At 35.0% G+C, this 23,784-nt stretch overlaps 1 protein-coding gene across 1 annotated transcript; it reads right to left on the reverse strand.

Moving 5' to 3' along the window:
* Positions 1 to 2,092: 2,092 nt before the first annotated feature.
* LOC144432568 (uncharacterized) lies at positions 2,093 to 11,103 on the reverse strand. The gene is made up of 6 exons (XM_078120810.1): positions 10,664 to 11,103; positions 8,258 to 8,435; positions 6,756 to 6,899; positions 6,037 to 6,363; positions 5,017 to 5,173; positions 2,093 to 3,682 (listed from the first exon to the last, which is right to left on the reverse strand). Exons 1-6 carry the CDS (start codon positions 10,781 to 10,783, stop codon positions 3,349 to 3,351), a joined length of 1,260 nt encoding a protein of 419 aa, XP_077976936.1. The 5' UTR covers positions 10,784 to 11,103; the 3' UTR covers positions 2,093 to 3,348.
* Positions 11,104 to 23,784: the final 12,681 nt, after the last annotated feature.

The following is a 23,784-nucleotide window of genomic DNA, read 5'->3' on the forward strand; positions in this document are numbered from 1 at the left end:
AGGCACACCGGGTACATACCGGATAACATGCCTCAAAAATACCATAGCACATAGGTGTTACTGACCAGTCAGTTTCTTTGGGGGGGGGGGGAACCCTGTTTTTGACATTGGCAGGGGGGAGGCATGCTGCTTTGACAATTGTGGATGGGGGGGGGGGGTCATTGTGTTTTGGATATTAATGCTCCTATACCAATGTAACAGGCCCATTTGTATGTGACATGCAAAACTCATTTAAAACTTACATTTACGTTAGCTTTTCAAAGCTTAGACATATTCCCTCAAAGGCTATGAATAACCTAAATATTGCCTTAATAGAAACCCAAAAATTCAGATCTGCCAGGGGGAAATGTAAACCCCAAGGACTCCCTCATCCCAAAGGTCACCCATGCATTCAACCAACAATCAGATACACCAACCTTTTTACTGTTATACTGGTATAAAATTTTAAGAATTTGTGTAAGAAATGGGGACAATAATAAATCATAAAAGTACCAGTCAGTTCAGACAAGGCTATATGCCATTGTAGAAAAGGATTTTCTTCTTCCATCACAATCCAAAACACAATGACCCCCCCCCCCCATCCACAATTTTGAAAGCAGCATGACCCCCCCCCCCCACACTGCCAATTTCAAAAACAGGATGGCCCCTCCCAATCCCCCCCCACCCCGCCCGAAGTAAACTATATAAAATGTTGCATGTATAGTAAAGTCACTGGCATGTTAGAGAACTTTATGTGGTCATACCTAGTGTATAATAGAAACTGGAAACTGATGAGATGTGGTGTCCGAAATAGAAAGTGTATTAATCTCTTCTGACAAGTTCATACTGGAGTAGAACAGTTTAATTAGATTAATTTCTTTTATAAACTATATATAAAGATTACCATCACGAAACATTCAAGTTCTCCTTTGCCCTAAAGTGCAAGATAAGTGAAGCATTGATTGTGAAACAGCCAAGCATTTAGTAACTAGTGTGGTAGCTAGGTAATGTATATGTATATGTATAGTTATGTTGGAACTAATAAGTAATATTAAAGAATTGATGTAAGAATCAGGGACAAGAACAAATATCTACATGTACCACATTTCAGACATGGCTATTTGCCATTGTAGAAAGGTATTTTTTGATTCCATCACAATCCAAAACACAATGACCCCCCTAGCCATAATTTTCAAATCAGCATGACCCCCTCCATGCCAATTTCAAAAACTGGGTGACCCCCCCCCCCCCACACACACACACCAAAGAAACTGACCGGCCCCTAAATTGTATATGAATGCATTCATGGCCACTGAGACGGCTCGTTATTAAGAACGGTGTCGTAAAACAGGCTGTGGTTTGTGACGATGGTAGATTTCAAATTTCACCATTTATACAACTGCTGAATTCCTATATTTATCGAAGTCACCAGCATTGCCACATTTTTCACCGGCAACTTCCTATACTAGGCTGCTCGGATGCGGGAGTATCAACCAAAGTAAAACTAAGATTTTCAATTTTGAAATAGTGAAGAGGTCGTATGAAGTTACATTGTATGTAGGTGAATTCTCCAGCATGATTGCCTGCAGACGCGATCTTACGGCCAACCACAACATGTAATAATATGAAGCTTTTATAGAATGTTGGAGCATTGCTCCAAGGTTTGTGCTGTTACATAATAGGTGAGTGCTATCAATATCTGATAGTTTGAGACATGTCACCACAAACATACAAGTTACTTGTATGAAGATTCATGGATGTATATACATGACATTAAGTGTATGCAAATATTAAGATGCCAGATATTTTTCTCCGTTCAGCCAAGGAAAATACAAGTGACCTAAAGGCCTTTGTCAGTACGAGTCGCTAGACAAGTAATGACAACCCTTAGGTCATGTGTATTTTCTGGCTTAATGAAGACAAATATTGGTATATAACATAATTAAACCGGCACCAGTAATATCAAAGAAAAATTGGGGAAAGTATTTGGGCAATTTTGTATTTCAAACACAGCAGAACCAGTGATGTATACATGCGTTGTCATGACATACACGTGCATTGTCATGACTTAGAATGACCAGGGTATAAATTCCATATTTTTTGCTTATGCATGGTATAATATTTTTTTACTACATGATATAAATAGAATAATACATTATGAGTACATAAATCCTTTCAAAGGAATTACATAAGTGAATATTTACATATCATATTAAAAACAAACTTTCATTGAGTTAATGACACACTACAAAATCATGATATCTGATTCAAGTACATGTCTCCTACAGCTAAAACAGGATGCATTCGATAGAATAATATACATATTTCCCTGGTAGTTGAAGATAGACACAAAACTAAAACGATTATCACAACATGTTGCTACAACAGTGATAAGGAATTGTTCAAGTGAATATTTACATAATTATGATATTTAAAAAAAAAACTTTCCAAAAACTTTCATTGAGTTAATGACACACTACAAAGTCATGATATCGATTCACGTACCTGTCTCCTACAGCTAAAACAGGATGCATTCAACAGAATAATGTAATTGGTAGTTGAACCTTCGATTTTCTAAGATAGACACAAACTAAAACTATCATCACAACATGTTGTTACAACAGTGATAAGCTATTGAATGGACATTGGTTTAATTATAGTCTCAGTAGGGAGGCTTTGCAGAGTTTTATTGACAGAGTTCCATGAACTTCCAGTGTACTGTTTTGGGACTTCCAATGTTTACACTATCTTACAACAAAAGAACTGCTATCACCCACTTGTATAATCTACCACATTGAAGAACAATAGATTTCATGTTTATCTACCTTACATGTTGTAGTAAACAGATGGCTGGATTACCAGTGTCATAACATGTACATTTGATCATTTGGCAAGTTGACGTTGTTACTATTCTAGATAAGAGCACTTTTGTTGCTGACTACCAGCAGGAGTTTGACTGAAGAGAAAGTTATGTTTAGACTAATCTATTTCTTAATTTCCTTTCAATCACAATCTTGCTGCCTTACAGTTGTAAAAGTGCTGTCATTTATTAAGTATTATAAAAACCTCCACTTGTAACACGACTGAATTTTAACATAAATGTTTCATATAGCCTTCTGTTGAACTCTTTTAGCTGCAAAGTTAAAGGCCAGGGTTTCAATCCCAGGTTCTCGTATTAGTGTTATCTTATCAGTGAAGCCATAAGGATTACATAGGATTATTCTTCTTCTAGACCAACCTTTTCTATAGCTTTTGTCAGACAACTGTTTTTCACGCCTAATGTTTAATCCTTATTCAAAGTTGGCCTTTAAGAAAACACTTTATTCATACATGTCATTTTTCTTGACTTGTATGTAATAAGCACTTATTCTACTTTTTAGATAACTTATTTGTGGCAATGGATTTTTTCACCATTCTCTGTGCTTGTAAATAGGTAACATCTTGTTCTTCTTCAACTTCATACATGTCATCCACAGGTGATGCCATCTCATCCAAACTTGCACCTGGTGCACCACCCATGGCATCCAAACCACCACACCTTGCCTGGTATACTTCTTCTTCTTCTTCTTCTTCTTCTTCTTCTTCTGGTTCACTACTCCTACTAAACATCGCTAGGAAGCCTCCCTTTTTAGATTTTCTTGATTTGGATTTCTTTGCACTTGCGAGTTTTCGTGGTGGTGGACAGGAACGTGATGGTGATGATCTGTATATAACAACCAGAACAGTACATAACTTATTGGCAATAGTAGTTACCAACCTGACAGAATTTGTGTTCACACTTGATAACACATTTAGACTCACATAACAGCACATTAACACACATGTACTAGCAAATATAAACTAGAATAATAGCACATTTGTCCACACTTGATAGCAAATTTGAAAACATCTAATAGGACAAGAAAGCTCAGGAAGGCTATCAACATCAGATGCTACAATCCCAAGATCAACAGACACAGCTAGCATCAAAATACCTGTGATATTTACAATCGGCTGATCATACCGCCACCTAGTGGTCACTTGTAACTATATCATCGACCGTGACAGATCTGAAGGTCAAAGCTAAAAAGTTAACTGCTTGTGTGATAACTTATGTAAATCATGTAATAGGACATTCATCCCTACCCAATAGCACATTTTCACCCACAAACACACACACACACACACACACACACACACACACACATACACACACACATACACACATTGAACAACACATGTTTACTAATTTTCTGGGTGAGCTTGAGATTCTGAATTGTCAGTATATATCTGGATAAACATCCCACACTACATACTGGGGCCTTACTCTATGGAAAATTTGATACCTGACTTTTTCTGAACTTCACAATTAAATTAGGAGGCTTAGAAAAAAGTATCAAACGAGACAACGCATCAACAAAAATGGCACCTTCATAGAAAAATACTAAGACTTTCACAAAAAATATGAATAAAGTAACAGCAACTGTAGCTCTAAGAATGAAAGGTGGGTACAGATTTAATATGGTGTATTTAAACAAACTTTGACCAATTAACTTCTGTAACATATTGATACATTACTCAGCATTACTTAATTTATTAGTACAGTGATATCAAGGAAGGATTTCTCATATCACTACTAGTCTGTGTTCACACTAAGAGTCTAACATCAGCAATGTTGCTATAAGAGATCGGCCATTGGATATGATTTCAAATTCAAATGTATTTTGAACATGTATCATGAGCATTTACTGAGTTCTCCGATCAACAGGTTTTGTAACACAAATGGGTTGACTTTACTAAGTTTATGTACATGCCAACCAATTGTACTTTTACAATTTATGCTTTTGTTTTATAGGTCAAAACTGTACGTACCACTATCAATTCAAAATATTATTTGAAATTGTTTGCTGTCTTAGCAATGTTGTTACCTGTATGACTAGATGTAAATCAAGGCATCACATCAGAGATAAGTGTCTATATGTTACAATACACCTTTGTGGGATTAAAACCACTTCAGTTCAACATATAAATTGTGTGTTGTACACATTATATACTCACAGCAAAGCAAAATCACTAACGGCAGCTCTTGGAGGTTCACAGCTCATGTAATCCATTTTAACTGCAGCCATAGTTTTGTGTGAGGAAAATCTCATGGCAGTGTCTGATGCAACAGCTAACTCTGCCTTATTCATCTTCAACTGCTTTGATTTGACACCTACAGAAAAGACAGAACAAAACATCATTTCAGTTCACATTATATCGATGAATTTTTTTTACACATGTTAAAAAAACATGACAAGTCATTTCAGTTGAAACAAATCACAGTAGGGCTTCCTTACTATTATTATTATACAGAGTTTGAAATTAACTCTTTTCATTGGTAGTCCCAGTGGTCTACCAATTTCTGGTAGAAATTTGGTGACCAATAGTCTCATATTCCTGAATTGAAAACAGAATTCCTCTTTTTGGAAATACATGTAGGTGTGTTATTAAAATAATGTTCATAAATCTTCCATCCTTGCATATGCATAATCAGTGATAACCTGGATGGGCTACCAGCTGTAAATTATGGTAGTCCCATGACAAGAATTGGTAGTCTTTAGACATGGAGTACTATTAATTTCAAGCCTGTTATACCAGCATCAAGTTGCTCCCTACATTTTTTTTATATTTACACCATTGTATTCGTGGTCATACACTTTGTTTTAATTTCACTCCAAAATTGTTTCTACAAAACAGAAGTATTGATATTAACCTCAGATTCTCTTCATCCTACAATTAATAAATGTCCATATTTTTGTGATATGTTACATGCATAATTTCATTATTGTTTTCCTTGGCTTTGATCAAAATTGAAATTTACAAAGTTAACTTTTTGAGTCATCACATCTTTACACCTTCACCATAAATTTGATCCATGGAGAATACGGTATATCAAGTACCGGTATTTTAATTTGTGAAATATGATTGGATTTTTGATATTCAAACCTTGGAAAGCCATTTTCAAACAGTATCCCCAGTGGCCAAAATAGACAAATCTTTGTTTTTTCCAATATGGTGACTGGTACATATACTGACCTTTCGCGGCTAGTCTTGACATGACAGCTGAGGTCATAACTTCTTCATCTACATCTCCTGCTGATTGAAATTCTTGTAAAACTTCCTCGTTGACTTCTTCCATCAGTCGTTGTAATGATATTTCCTCCTGGGCTCCTCCAATGATAACTTGTGACAGTAATTTGGCATTTCTAAGAGGTACATACTGACCACCTGTCATGTGAGCTATAGCCATAAAGAAGTCTCTGTATGGAGTAATACTTGGTTCACAACCAACCATGTACATAGTTACTCCTTTCTCTGCCAGCTGGTTGCCAACTTGTATCGGGTCGATGCCGTCAGGGCAACCTAGGAAAGACATACATGTAAAAGTAAGTTGACTACACAATGGATAACCTGTGGTATAGCAGCATGCACCGAGTTTAACTTCTTTTGGGAAAGGAAGGGAAGGGGAGGGGGTAGTTAATTTTTGAAGAAAAGAAAGAAGTTCTGACAACAAATACACTGCATATCTAAAACGACATGTGCTGGAAATTACATTTTAAATGACATGAACTTTTATTGTACATACAATGAATTAAATATATATCAAAACTTAAATTTTTCAGATTTATTAGCCATCATCATAAGAATATTTCAAAGGCATGCTACTGTTAAACGTTACTCAAGAAAGAAGCAGACAGGAATTGGGCAAAAGAAAAAGAAAATCACCAAAAAGTTATATACTATAATTTACTTACCATTAGGAAAGCCGTCTCCTTGGTCACGAAGTCCATGTGGTGGGGCATCAGCAATAAAGACACATATTTTTGTAGCTTCATCTCTCCAACTTAACTTAAGAACTTGATGTAAGGCATCGGCTACAGCCTCTGGTGTATCACCACCTGTTGATGCAAAATAACGGTGTGAAAATGTACCAGTCCCTTATAATTAGGTATACATGTAAAGATCATTGTCATTCCTTTACATAAGTTTGGTAGTAGTGATAACATAGTTCAGACTCTCCTGTGACTTTCCACACTCTCCCCAAACCTCTGAATTTATTGCATACAGTGAAATACTACATTTTCACATCAATTTTTTTTCATTTTTTTTCGGTGGTGTGATTTTCTGCTAAAATAAAATCCCTTGATACTACTTTTTATTCATAGTAATCATGGATACCTCTTACTACATATGTGAAAATGTGGTCCAGGAAAAACATCCAATTTTTCTTTTCATTGAAAATGACAATAGGTACATTAAGTCTTACAATTCTCATGTTACACTTGTATCAATCAGCCAATGATTTCAGAATACCACACAATACTAAAAAGTAACTCTCCGTCCCGCCACATACAAAAAAAATATAACTCCTATAGTAACTTTTAATACATGCTTTATCACCTTACGGTGATATGCTATAGAAAGCATGGTGTAGTAAATACAGAGACAAAATGTCACAATGCAGCACTCAGAAATTAGCTGCTAGAAAGATCTACTTTGATTTACTTTGAAAGGAAGTTCGTTCGTGAATATTTACCATTGACATTTGAATTAACAATATACAAAACATTTTCTATGCTATTTAATATTTAAGATATGAAAATGAATACATTTCAGTGACATATAGAAGAAAATAAAACCTCTCACTCTCATTATAATTTTATGGCCAATCAATATGACAATAAGAAAATTATATTGATCTCCAACAACTGCAACTTGCAAGGAATTTTTGGCATAAGCTTTCTACTTAACTCTAACTTGCATGTAAATGAAAATCAGAAACTCTAAATTTTGTAAGTAATTTGCAGCAATTAAGATTCTCAATCTCAGTATTAAAGATAACTTTCCCGCTTAAAAGTTTTGTATGTTCTAAGTTTATAAGTTTAAGTTTATTGTAATAAAGTGTATTTTTTCTGACCATTTGTCCATTCATTTGCAAACTCCAAAGTAGATTTGTTCGTAGAAGTAAGCGACAGTGTGCCCGCTGAACCAATTTGATCAGGGTCTATGATTTGATGCACCTCAAACACACACAATTTCTAGTGATGCACCCAATTTTGGTGTTCCCCTATCTCTTACTATGTGGTGACTCACAAGAAATACCAGTTTTTATCAGTTTGACTCACAACAACTACATTTGGCTATCGTTAGAGGGCACACTGGTAAGCGGCAATATTTGGAAAATAAAGAATGACAGAAAACACAGGTCAGAAGCTCCCCTCCCTCAACACCTGCTGACCTTTGACCTGATACATACCTCCTTGTGCTGAGGCACCATCTAGCCATGTCTTCATAGTACTAACAGACTGTGTGAAATCATGTACTCTTGTAACAAACGTACTGTCTTGAGGTGGATGATCACGATATTCAACTAGAGCAAGGTGAATGTCAGATTTCTCACGTGATACGATCTCTTCTACAATGCTTCGAATACTCTGTAGAAATGAACATGAAATGAGTGATGATTTGTTAATTGCCTTATTTCTGTCTGTCAAAGTGAGTCTTATTAAATAAATACAGTAAGTAAATAGGAAGTTGATGTTGATGACGTATGATCGTGACTGGGAGGAAAAATACATAGTTGCTATAGAAACTAGATTCCAGAAACGTAATTTTATCTCTATAAACAAAACTATAGAAACATAAAGTGCCAATCATCAATTACTGTTAAATCTGTCATTTAAACCACACTTTTATTTAAAGTAGCACTCTGACTTCACGTCTATTGAAAATGCAAGACTTGTCATCAATTTGAAAAAATCGTATTGTTTGTATTTAAGGACACACCCCTTTATAGTGTGCAGTGTGGGACAATGGAGGAGGTACAAAACTATTCAAATTACAGAGGAGCAAAATTAATATATCATGATTCTTTTCTCAACATACATGTATTTCCAGTCCTAGTCTGAGGTACGAAATGAAGGGGCGCCCTCGCACATCGGTCAACCCCTTTCATGTGTATATTGAACTGTGCCCTTTGTAGCATATATTTGCAACCAGATCTGGTTCCAATCAACACAGTTACGTGATAAAAGGCATTAAAATGACCATGGGGTCAGATCATAGTAGGAAGGTTGAAGGTGGAGCAACACAACACGACATATCGTCAGTCTCGCCCTGCAGTACACAACCTTTGGATATTAATGTATTATAAATAGATTTGCCATATCTTTCTGTCAAAATGTTTTGAAGGAAAGAGAAATATGTCACTGCACCACCCCTACATTCCCTTGTACAGTACACACATATAGATGATGATCAATAAAAACATGTTTTATTTTGCATATTGTATTACTGCTGTAATTTTGTTTGCATAGTTTTAATTATTAACTGAGGAATCAATGAATCACTTTGGTGACTAAATAAGGTATGGTTCTAATGCTGGTTGATATATATTATACTGGTATCATAAAGTATATAGTCCCATGACGATGTAACTACTAAAACTGCAATACAGCAGATGACACTTTTATAGTTTCTCATTGTATACGTATGTATGTATGTATGTATGTATGTATGTATGTATGTATGTATGTATGTGTGTGTGTGTGTGTGTGTGTGTGTGTGTATGTATGTATGTATGTATGTATGTATGTATGTATGTATGTATGTATGTATGTATGTATGTATGTATGTATGTATGTATGTATGCATCCTTTGCAATTGGCTTTGCATCACTACAGCACTTCCAATTTGATTATACATGTACTTTCACTATAAAAATGAGATACTGGTATACTGCATGGTACATGTATGTGAATTGATTTGCTTTCACTATAGTGGTGAGTCATAGTCATAAACTGCATTGTTAGGAAAATGGGTCACTGCTTGTTATTATGTCTATTTGATTATACATGTATTGTCACTATAACAATGATATATACTGTATGGTATGTGAACTGAGTGCTTTGCTTTCATTATAGTGGTGAGTCATGGGTATGGCTGCATTGTTAGCAAAATGGAACACTACTTTGTATGTTTGAATTGAATGTTTCACCTGTCAATGGCACAGTATAGTTACGATGACGCCCCCTCACCCTTCCACCCTGACAAGCGTATACAATAAATTATCATATTTTCAAGTACTTGGTTGTAAACAAGAAAGATCAGACCATAGACCACTCTGTGGGTTGGGGGTCTATGATCAGACTAATTGAATATTAATGAATAACTGTTTGAACCTTATATGTAGACCCAACCTATGTTTGAACCATAGACCCTCCACCCACGGTTTGAACGGTGGAGGGTCTATGTTTGAATTGAACTAATAGCTAACATCCCTAACATGTGACGCGCATTACCAAAGCACACACATAAGGCCAGGCTAACATATCTGCACTGCACAACTACAAGACTATTGCAATATATCAGACTAGGCATGTTGGAGCATCACAAACATTGCCACAAGCAAAATCTCTGGTATTTAGAAATATGCAAGCTGGACTGTGTGAGTGGGAATTAGTGTCAGTACGTGATCACGCTAGGACTCCGGAGTGACAATTTCAAACTTCGGTTCAGTGGCAGATAAATATATAAACAAATTACACTATATAGCTGGGTGAATTTTATCTTCTCAAACCAAATTCGTGACGAAGCAAATATTTTAGTCGAAAATTTGATAATAAGAGATTGTGCATTTCACTTCCTGGTTATAAAATCTCACCTGTTGTGCGGTTCGTATGTAACTGCCCATACTACCAGTACAGTCCATAGCAAAGGCTAGGTCCAAGATAGAAGAATCGTGTTTAGCCAATTCCGGCTGTGCTACCTTGTCAACCTCCATATTAAATGCTTGTCTTCGTACAACAACTTTGACTGAGATAACTCACAAAAATGTTCAAATGTGTTCGAAGATATCGGATATCGTCCTATATTAAATTTCACTTTCTTCGATCTTATCAACGACTTGTTGCTCTCAAGCTTGGATCCGCGTACGTCGAATGTGTATTCGCTACAGCCTTGCTCGTGTTATTATGCACACAGTTGAGTGTTGACTGAATAATATCTTCAATAACAAATTTCACTCTCTTAAATCTCAATGGAAAAGTGCTGATCTGTCACAATAATGGTGTGACTTGAGAAACGACGCGACGTATGTTGATATAAATAGAGCGTCGAAATGCTATTTTTAGCATATGACGTCAGCGTCTATTTAACATTGAGGGCGCACCGGGTACCGGTTCCACGTCCACGTACGTGATAACACGACTCAAAAATGTCATAGCAATTAATATAGGTGTTAGTCACATTGCGTCCCTCGTATGAGTCACATCCATCATACAAGCATATGGTGATCTCGACTTGAAATTATCCCTTTTATGATGATGATGATGATGATGATGATGATGATGATGATGATGATATAGAAAAAAATGCCCTCACCAGAATGGTAGACTTAGGTACAAACAAGAAAATGAAGTCACAGAAAAGTAATTTTACATGTCATCGTAGCAATTTGTTTTTGTCTGTTTGTTTGTATGTATGTGTAGCCGGGTAGAAACACATTCCTCCATATGATATATACATAGTTGTTTTATTACTGAGTAGCCTGATAACATGTCGCTTTAAGCGAACCCGTATCATTTTGGATCAGGATACCCTAAAACTACATGCCGGATATCCGAGAACTTGCTGATACAAGTAATCTTTAACAGTGAACGTCATTTAACATGTGGGTGTATGTCAAAGGTTACTGCTTGCGACGTGACGAGGTGTTTAGGACATGTTATCAGGCTACTCAGAAATAAACAACAGTATGTATATCATATATATGGAGGAATGTGTTTCTACCCGGCTACACAAGCGTACATAGAAAGGACGTTGTCAAAATCAACCAATGTAACGTGAAGGTTCTAAGCTAGGCTACAATGAGGTATAAAAATATTTGAAAAAAAATTTGGATTTTGAAAAAAAATATTTGGTCCCGGTTACCCGACCCGCCAAGTTTTTCAAGCCGACCCGAGAAAAAAAATAAAATTGTGAAGTCCCGCAAGAAATAGTGAATGCGGAAACTGAATACAACTTCAAAAGACAATATAAAACTGTTCTTCCAAACTGTAATGGCTGTACATCTGATGAAAAGAAACCAATAAAACAGTGACCATATGGAAAACAACGGAAAACATAACTACCTGAACTAGACACTCACGATCACACATGAAAAACATAAATCTAAAAAAAAATCAAAAAAAATCTACCTACCCCACATATTCTAAAATTGACCTTAATCGGAACCACACACTTAGACGTCGTCAGTCACACACCTTTCACGTACATGTTTCAATTATAATGTGAAAACCCACACCTCTTCAGAATAAATAAAACTATAATTGCTGAATAATTAATATATATTTTCGACGATCGAACTTCAGATTTTAATGCTTGAGCCTAATATGTGTTTTCTTTTTGAAAAATGTTACAACAGGGTATTAAACATGGCCAAAGTATGTGTTTGAAAATAAATTGCAAAATTAGGAGAAGAAAACAACAACAACAACAACAACAACAACAACAACAACAACAACAACAACAACAGTAAAAAGGTTATCGATTGAAGCGATCTGCAAACAAATTAGGTTAGCAAAAGTAATAACTTGTGATCACAAATAAACACAAGTAATCAAAGTATTTAGGAATTGTGACGTTTAATTTGGCGGAGAAATGACATCTGTAAGTTCACTGCAGACTGCACGTTATCAAGTGATTACTCAGTGTACAAGTGTGTATTTACCCAGTTTATCTACAACTCACTTGCTCGTGTAGTAAACCTTTTCTTAGGCATAAGCTTATTCATTATATTATTTTTATTTATTGACTACAATTTAGATTTAGGCCTACTGATTACGAGTTACAAACAAGGACTTCGTTTACGTTGTATTGTAAAAAAAAAATTGCAACTAGAAAAACGAAATTCGAGAACGAGTGTGCATGGATTCTGGGTCCATAGTATCACAACAATGAAATTTTTCCTCACAGAGTACACCGTGATGATGATGATGATGATGATGATGATGATGATGATGATGATGATGATGATGATGATGACGACGGTGATGACGACGACGACGAGGAGAAATCTGTGATAATGTAGGGTTTGGGTTTGTTGACTCTGTGAGTAGAAATTGTCATTTGATAGCTAAATACACGTAGTGAAGTTGTTTTATTTATCAAAACTGCAAAATAAATGTCCATTTCTCATCAATATGACCACTTTAGATTTTTTGCTCGAGATTTTTGTCTTTAAAAGATGCCAGGTTGCACGGCATACATTAAAGTAAGTTCACTGCAGATTTGTGTTCGGGTCATAGTGTTCTAGACTACGTACAGCAAAGTGACCCACATACACATGTCACTTCTCGTTTGCATTTACTGCATGTTTTTCATCGAAAATGGAGAAGATCAAACTATATTTAGTACAGACAGAAACGAAAGAGTGAAATACCACAGTAAAATATGTACAAGTGATTACTTTTTCTATAAAATTAAGCTTACAGCCTACCATATGTAAAAAAAAACATTTCGACTTTTCAACAAAATGTTACAAATATAGGAAGACATTTGTGTATAAGGTGATATATTTATGATACGATGGTATTCATCATATTGGCTATTGTTCAGGGACAGTTATATGACGGACTTCCACTATGATTTGAAAGTAAACGTTGAATATGTGTGACAGCTTGGAATTCCATTGACTTACTACCTGTATGATTTTAAACTATATGTTACTAGTATTTACTGATGACGCATGTGCGGTAGAATTCGGTACACGTTGACGTTAGTTCACTCATCACATTGTAGGTTTTGACACGAACGACCGCAGACGATTTCACCCAAAACTCACGATGGATTTTTCGGCTGTAAACTATATTACGTTCCTGACTTTAAATTTGTTATTTCTTGCCGCAGTTTCAGCACAGGGTATGGTGTTATTGAGTATCATAATTATGTTGATACCATTCTTTGGTTGTCATGTAAAATTGGAAATATAAGCTTGGTTGGAGGATTTTAGTTCTAAACAAAACGTATACGTGTATGGTGGCCTAAGGCTGCCAATGATGAAAATCTGTATAACCGTTAATATTTCCTGGTGAAACTGTTTTTTAAAGGAAAGGATAAAATCGAACAACGAAAAATAAACAATTTCGTTTGTAAGAAAAAATCAAACCAAATTAACAAAATCAAAACCATTTTAATCTTTTAAATAGGAAGAAAGTCAAATCAAAGTAACATAAAAAAAAAGATCGCCAATGGCACTGTAGCACAATTGTAGTTGGTTGTTGCTATGGCATGGTCTTGTCTCTATTAATTTGCCTACCCTTTCCAGTTTTCATCTTTGCAATAAAACCATCATTTAGCCATTGTTATGGGCTAGGTCATGTTGCTAGCCATATTAGCATACGTTTTTTTTTGAATATCTTTTCACTTACCTTACCACCCCTGTTGTTATCTTTGTAATATGCATCATTTCCCGTTGTTAAGGGCGTGGCCATGGTTGCTAGGACCAAATGTGTCAAAATGGTTTCAACAATAACTGCAGAATAAAACCTTCAGAAATGTCCCCACCAAGTTTCAAACCCATTCACAATGCAATTTCAAGCTATGTTTTTGACCAAAATTGAGATTTTTAGACCTAACTTGCATATCGCTGATTGGATCATCATGTTGTGAATACATCTTCATCTGCACATCTCCAGATGCATCCCCAATAAATTCCGTGCCGAATCTGCTAGGTAGTTTTGGAATTATGGATTTTTGACCAAAAAGACACATTTGCATATTACTGATGGGATCGTCATGTTGCGAACAACTCTCAAAGTAAACACCCTTAAGAATGTTCCCATCAAATTTCGGACCGATCTGCCCAATAGTTTTTGTGATTAAGTTTTTTGACCAAAAATCTGATGTAATTTTTTGACCCAAATCACACATGGGTGGTAAGATCATTTTGATCCCAATTAGATATCCAATACACCCATCAAATACAATGGTAATCAGTCCAGTGGTTTTAGACACACACACACACACACACACACACACACACACACACAGTCAGTCAGTCAGACACTTTGCCATGCCTTTAGCACTACTGAACCTTACCAGTTCAAATGTGCTAATGATAACTAAAATGAAATCAAATCGAAAAGTAAAATTGAATAAAATCAAATGAAATGAAAGTAACATCATAATGAAATGGAAATCATAATGAAATGAAATGTAATATCGAAATGCAAAGGAAAATCAAATCAAATCTAAACTAAAAATCAAAATGACAAATGAATTCAAATCAAAGTGAAATGAAAAGTAAATGAAAAATGACATGAAAAGTAAAATCAAAATTAAAAAGAAAAGAAAATTGATAATAAAAAACATGAAATCAAATAAAAATAAAATAAAATAAAACATAAATTCAAAATGAGATGGAAAGTAAAATAAAAATGAGATGAAAAGTAAAATCAAAATTAAAAGAAAAGAAAAATGGAAACAAAAAAATCAAAAATCAAATCAAATCAAAATGAAATGAAATGAAAAATAAATTCAAAATGAAATGAAAAGTAAAATCAAAAATTAAAAAAAAAGTAAAATAAAAACAATGAAAGCAAAGTTAACTTAAAATGAATTTTCAAAAAGGTAACTTCATGGCCTAGGACTGCCATAGACCAGCATGCATTTTGGCTTTAAACGTTAAGTACACCCACAACGTGATTCCTAGATTAACTGTTTGGTTGGTGAACCACCTACATCACTGCCGCGCCAAGAAGATCAACATGGATACAGCAGCATGGAAGAATTTTAAATAAGCCATGAAAGAAAAAAAGAATGAGAAAGTCGACAAATGTCATTTTGAATTTGCTGCATTTATCGTTTTGATTTTTAGTTTTTATTTGATTTGCATTTCGATATTACATTTCGTTTCATTATGATGTCACTTTCATTTCATTTCATTTTATTTCAATTTTACTTTTTCGTTTTGATGTCATTTTAATTATCATTTTTATGTTACTTTGCTTTGACTTTCTTCCTATTTGAAAGATTAAAATGGTCTTTTGGATTTTGTTTTGTTTTGTTTTGATTTATTTTTATGAATGAATGAAATTGTTTATTTTTCGTTGTTCGATAAGGTTGTTATCCTTTCCCATAAAAAAACTCCCAGTTTCAGAAAATATTAACGTTTATAACGATTTTCATCATTGGCAGTCTTAGGCCACCATACACGTTGAAATGGTTCAGACGCATCCTGACCTGACTGCTTCTTCTTTCTTTCTTTTGTTTTAGAATGTAGTAGACATAGAACTTGTACTAAATGTACAGGCGTGGCAGACTGTGTTTGGGGTAGCTGTCCTGAAGGTAGGCACATATTGTCGCGTTGTGTGGTTAAGTTTACATATTAAGTATACTTCGTGTATCTATCTTAAAAAAAATGTTACAGGTATCTTGGTATAGGTGATCTCAGTGCAGTGCAGGGTCAAGTGCCTAGTAGTAGTAGCAATATAGTCGTGAAAAAGGAGGTAGATGTTTGCTGTCAAAGTTATAGTTGACAGCGTTTTAATTCTCATATATTGTAGTGATACGATACTGACAAGGAGAGACGACATCTAGATTGGATAATAAAATTAGTCGCTGCCTTATATTTTGTAAATAATTGATTGCTACGTTATGAAACCTCAGAATTAAAATGTAAGAAATACATAACACAAATTATCCATATTGAAATCGATATATATATATATTTATATATATTGTTATTATATTTTTAGGGGGTGTTACTATGGCGAGAGAAGGATAGAGAGACAGACAGACAGACAGACAGACAGAGACAGAGACAGAGAGATAGGGAGAGGGAGAGGGAGAGAGACAGAGACAGAGACAGAGAGAGAGAGAGAGAGAGAGAGAGAGAAGGGGGGGGGAGGGGGTGGAGGGGCAACCATATGCTTTTCAATTTGTATATAATTAAATAGTAGATTGAACATTTATCGCATTGAGGTGAATAGTTGGAAGAACATTTAGAACAGATAAAAGTCTGTCATCTGCCAGTGCAGTGGGAGTGCCATTGTATGCATTCGTATGTATTCAAATCAAATGTCCATGCAAGTGCAAAGTACAGCAACCAACAATGTTAGGCCTGCCAGAAGTCAGTCATTGGAGTTTAATACACCACACCCCTGCTATGGAAATGGAGTGGTCCGAAGAAACACATTTTTTTAGAACCAAGATCCGAAATAATTATTTCCGAAACATTTCCAAAAACTTTTAAAAGTATGAATTAAATAATGTTCACATATTCAAAACATGTGGATTCCATCGAAAAAAAGTACACATAAACGGTTAAAAATCGTTTGTAACTACGAAAACTATAAAATACTATAGTTAAAATATGAATATTTTGGGCTTGAATGGCTTGCCATATGCTAAACTGTATTCTGCCATGTTGTTTTGATCACAAGACGACAATGTCATCAAATTTCATTATTTGTCTCATGACTTTAAAATTATGGTACCTAAAAAAAATGTTAGGGTCGACAGTGAAAAACTAGGATAACAAAGGTCGAGTTACCGGAACCAAACAAGTGGGTTTTTTCTGACTTAAGGTTTGGGAATCTCAGTATCAGAATAGTGGAACCTGAGTAAAACTTACTGGATAGTCTAGCTCACATTATACATTATCCATAATTTTATTTGGTACCACAATGAAGTGAGTGGGGAACTGCCCTCCCTTAACAAAAACACTGTCAGAGAATGCGAATTGTATGTGGTATCACACCGACTTCACTTTTGGAAGCGACAAAATAGACACTAATATTTAACACTGGACGTTAAAATTGCTCACGTCTAGTGCACGTACAAGCTGACACATATACAGAGACTCTTAAAATCATTAAAAGTACTTCAGGACTGATCTTACCAAACATTCAATTTTTTCGTAATCCATTGACAATATTATGATATAAAATTGGTAAGCCATTTACAGAAATAGTCTGAAAGAGGATTTACCTCCTGGTTATTTAGGACATCTACAATCTGTTATTTTGTCCATGTTTAATATATTCAACTGGTGATGCTTGGTAGATAATCGACCATATTAAATGAAAATGTGGATCATTACTGTCCAGTTAGCAAATGTAAAATGTTACAAAGTAACGATGATTAAATTAGCAATTTTCATGAATGATTAAAAAATGATTTTAGAAAGTCTTGGTTTTTCTTTTCAGAAAAATACAATGGGTCATGCGAGTTTAGCAAGATTTTTCTTAAGGTTGGGGAACCACAGTAGCAGCAGGGGACAATGGGTAAAATGTTGTATGTTCCAATACACTACAGTGTACCATAATTTTATGTAGGAACTTTGGCAAAGTGACCAGAAGACTCAAGTAAACATTACCCGTAACAAATAAGATGTTTAGAAAATATTTCTACATGTATAATATAAACAAATATAGCTAAGTAATATTTCATTTTATGAAAACTCAGATTCATTGTTCAATCATTCCAAATTTTCAAATTGTTGCAGTCAGTGTCAGTATTTGGACAAGATGACACATACTGTAAATCATAAAACGGTCAAAGTTTGCTGACTTTTATTAAGTTATGACAGTTATGATGGCTGTCATAAAATGATGATAGTTAACTAATAAGAATAGTACGGGAATCTTACTTAACCAGTTGAGTTGATGACGATGATGACGATGATGATGATGATGATGGTGGTGGTGGTGCAGGTGGTTGTGGTTGTGATAATGATTAAAATAATGATACTGATGCTACATTGATATTTTTGTGAGTATCTTGTAACACAGGCGTCTATGTATTATGTACACAAGTTACCAGAACATGTGACTAATGAATGCATATTTTAGTAGCATAAGTTATTTTAATCAGTGACTCTTAGATAGTAATATATGTTTCTCTCTTCTATTTTATTATATCAGGTGAAAATGTGTATAAAGACAGATGATGAACCATCAGAATGTGGAGAGGATACCTTTGATGAGGTGGAGACATGTAAGTGACAACATATTATAAAGCCTAAGACCCTGACCTTACATTTTACAATATCAGTGCTTGAATTTAATTGTTTTCCTTGCTAATTTTGTACATGGGCTACCCTTTTCCCGGAATTGGTAGTCCAAGGATGATGAATAATAATCCCGCATATGTGCCTGAAGTGAAAATATAGGCCCTCATTGGAAATATACTGTCATGTCCCTACCATCTAAATAATTAAATAATCAGCTGTAATTCAATCAGACTATGAGTACTAGCTGTAAACTATGGTAGCTCCATGACAAATAGTGGTCTGGACGAGGGATAATATTATTAACTTTATAAGTTCAATATGTGTATATTGTGAGAATTAATCTGCTAGACCATGGACGTATAAACAGATATATTACACTGACTTTGACACTGCATTTGGTATTTTAATCAAAATTTGAGAATCTTGTAAAATTCAAACGTTTGATGAGGTATGTACTACTTCGCAATATGAGCTACTGGAGACCTCTTGCAACTATCCTGAATGTTCATATAAGAAACAATTGTAGAGATTGCTTATTTTGATTATCATGTACAAACTGAAATCTGGTGTGTTCTCATTAGGATGGAAATAAACACATTGGACATCGGAAGATTTATGAGTAGAATTTTACAGATAACCTGTGATTATTTATTGCCATATCTGGAAATGACATCATTTTCTAATTTTTAAACAAACAAAACTTCTTTCAGGCAAACTGAAAATAATACAACTTATTACAATTTGAAAATCATGTATATGAAACCATACTATATGTCACCAGGTCAACTAAACTTTGGAAAAAATGCCAGTAGTGCTATTTTGTAACTTCTGTAGTGTGGAAGCGCTATATAAAACCAACATTATTATTAGTATCATAATGCATGTTGACCCACTTCCTAGGTTGCGGGTGATGTTAATTTGAACAAAGAGGGTTCAAATATTTTGAGTTAGTTAAGTTTTATGTGTAATCCCAGAATAATTGAAATGAGAATGCCTCTCCAGGAAATAAAGGTATTTTTCTTAAAAATTGTGTTCGTGATTTCACATTCGTAAATTTCGTTTAATTGCCAGGAAACATCAAATTGAAACTACATATTGAATAACTCTATTGTTCTGTTGTAGGTACACAGTTGTAACATGGAAACTATCATTCATGAATATTGATTAGATGAACAATGCATATTTTTCACTAATTATCTTCAAGGAAATGAAGCCCTTGGCATTCATGAATATTCAGTGTTCATGTCGTCCATATTTATGTCTGCTAAGACACACAATGCAATGGTGTGACAATAAAAGTACAACTGAGATGGGAAAATAGTGTATAGTGTATAGTGTTTTTTGGCAGTGAACAAAATGTAAGTTATTTGAAATTGTGGAATGATTCTCCGGAACCCAACTAAGATTGCAGTTATAAATGAAGAACATGTGCAATATACTGACAAACACTGTAGTGGTTGTGAGGATTAATTCATGAATACCTTTTACTTCAGGTACAACAGCTAAGCAAACTACAACACCTGCAAACACACAGGCTGGAGGTACAACAGAAAACAAGCCTGAGACAACACCAACATCAGAGGGTGAGGCAACCCATACATCAAAGAATCCGACAACTGCATCAGAGAGTGACACAACCCCTGCAGAGGAACAGACAACACCCTCATCACAGTCACCAGGTGAAACCACAGAACCTACAGGGGGTGAAACTACCAAGTCCATAGAATTAGAAGATGATAACGAATCATATCAGGAGCCTCATTTGATCTACCTAGCTATGGGTTTTTTCATCCAGTTAATATTATTGTCTTATTTTTTTTCAAATGTGTTTTGTGCATATGCTGTAAATATCATAAGTATAAAAACGACAACTATCACACTTTAAAATAAAAAGTACAAATTAAAAGTGATATATAGTTAAAGTGGCCATATGGATGAGGATTGGGTGTATATTTTGGATTTTATGGACAAATATTTTACCATGGATTCCTACTTGAAAAATCAATGTGAAACAATATATGTCCAGTCCTTGTTTCCAACTAAAAAGATTGGAATATAAATTAACAAATATCTCAAATGTTTGTTATTGTACATGCGATATAGTAAACTTTGTACACGTTTGTTTGCTTTTTTGCTATGGATTGAGTTACAAACAGACTTGTCAGTGTTGCTTCATATTGATATTTTCAGTTGGGAAGCTGTGATAAAAGTGTTTAACAAATTAAAAATCCTTTCCCTAACTCATCAAACCTATTGACATAGAGAATGTCCCCTAACTCAACAACCAAATTCAAACATGTTATCATGAAGCGCACCCCTCTAACTCACAAATTAAAAGCTACTCTTGCTGCATTTCAAAAAATGTCATCCAAAGTTCTGTTTGACACCAAGTAATAAGATAGTTTGAAATTATGTATTTTGTTGACACATATAGTCATGCAAACAGTGCCCTAAAGAGTTGAAATTTACACTGTGCTGGTTGTAACTGTAGATGGTTTAGACCATCACACACAGCAGGTGTCAATACATCATGGGTAAATTGGCCATATCTTATATTGCCCTCTCTTTTGGAATTCAATACCAGAGCAAATAAGAGCAAAACAACTCACTCCCTCAAATACCATCTTCTCCAAAACTAAGTTTATAATATAGTATTGTAATATTCTATATTTTGTTTTACTGTTGTATGTATATATTGTATAATGTATTTACTTATTTAAATGTATAAGTTATTTATTTATTTATTATCATGTCAGGACATCTTCTTGATGCATTGTCCTTCATATATTTTAGTGTATTAAATTACAACTCCAATGTACAGTGACTACGGGAATGGACTCGAATAGCATTTGCTGTTTTCCGTTTCCCTTTACCCTTTATTGCAGTACTAATGTATAACATATTATCCAATGTGTTTTGTAACTTGTCAAAAAAGGGTAATAAAGTTGAAGAAGTTGATGTTGAAGTTGAAGCAACGTACATCCTGTGAAATCCGATTAAATTATTGCAGTATGCTCATATCACCATGACGACCTCGAACATATTATGACATAAGTATGACTGTATACTTTGTGCCTTGATAGAATGTGTATGATAACATATCAATAATATAAACAGTTGTAAGTTTGATTACTATAGCAACAGTACATTGATTAGCATAAATATACAACATTTTGCTGTGGAAATTGGATAGCACCTGCAATACCACACAGTGATATGCCGTAAATAGTAGCATTCTAACCGCGGTTAAATAACATTCAACTGCTTGGGAGCTCCAACCTCGTACACAGAATTAGTCAGTGTGACCGACGATTATCACTTACATATCGACGTTATAAGGAGTTTTCTATTAGTTGATATATACCCAAAGATTTTGCATAAACTGTAAACAATAATTTCCATGCTTTTAATTAAACAATACCAAGTTGTTTACTATGTGTGATAAAGATGGACTGTGCACGAGTACACATTCGAAATGGCGACTAATGATCAGTCCGACAAGCTACAGGCATACCTGAAGTGACCATGTTCTGTGTCTAAACGGTCGCTTACAACAGTGAAGAGGTATCTTCTGGAAGTAAGATTTTGTTTTACAACCAATGGTGTGACTGTACTTATATGCTGGACTACACTTCTAGTACTGGGCTTCAGTACTGTGTACATTAAGGAGCGTTCAGTTATTATGGCTGGGGTGGGCCAGCAAAATCCGGGAAAGGGGGGGGGGGGTCATCTTATTTTGGAAAACTGCAAGGGAGGGGGGTGGGTTTGTTATGTTGTTTTTTTCCACAGCACAGAGGGGGTCCACATTTACGTTCTCTGGAGTTATTTCATTATGGTCCAAAAACAAATATTATCTGTCATTTTAAAATGTTGAGCCTTACCATTAATGGTGACAGCAGCGTGGAAATTATGAAGTCAGCATCAACTGTTTATAACTGTGAAAGACCACGAAATATCAGGTCACTACAGGCAAAAATTAAACAACATGGTGGCAAAAGCCTGTTCTGCGTCAAGAAACCTCCAAAAGCTGAAGATACTGCAAGGGAGAACACACACTACCAGAGAGCACATGTAAATAATATAATAGGAATAATATAATAGGAAGATTTGTCTCAGAGAAAAATAGAAGTTCCGCAGGCTTCTGTTTCATGATCAGCATGGATGACAAAGCATACCTCAGGCCAAGAACGTCTGAGGCGTTCGAAAAGACATGCAACAAAACAATCTTGACACTTTAGTGATGACAATCAAGCAAGGAAACTGCCAACGTATGATTGGCCCGAAAAACAGGTGTACATCACACCTTCTGCCCACCGCATCTCCAGTAAGAAAGGGGAAGTAGACAATGATACTGAACATCTGCTGACAGCTGATGACAATCACGGTGTTATTGTCCAGCCCAAATCAATTGTTGGATCACCTGGGACTGTTTGGGCATCTGACTAATGTTGCAGAAAAGAGAACTTAAGTGTTACTGTTACGATCCAAAATATCGTATTTCGGAATTATGGGAATAAATTCTACATTTCGGCATTGTAGGCCATAGGTCAGATATAGACTGGCGATTACGAATCTGGGCAAACATGATGTAACTGAAATTCACATGATTAGTTAGAGAGAAGTATTTAATATTTTTTATGATGGCATGATCTTATGGTGTGATTTTCTATTTTTAGTTGTTGTGTAAATTCCATTGTATTGGAAGTATACTTAAGATGAGAATTAAAACATCCAGAAGCAATCTGGTAGGTGATTCTGGCAAGCCGAAA

The sequence above is a fragment of the Glandiceps talaboti genome, chromosome 3, assembly GCF_964340395.1.
Source record: "Glandiceps talaboti chromosome 3, keGlaTala1.1, whole genome shotgun sequence".
NCBI classification, from domain to species: domain Eukaryota; kingdom Metazoa; phylum Hemichordata; class Enteropneusta; family Spengelidae; genus Glandiceps; species Glandiceps talaboti.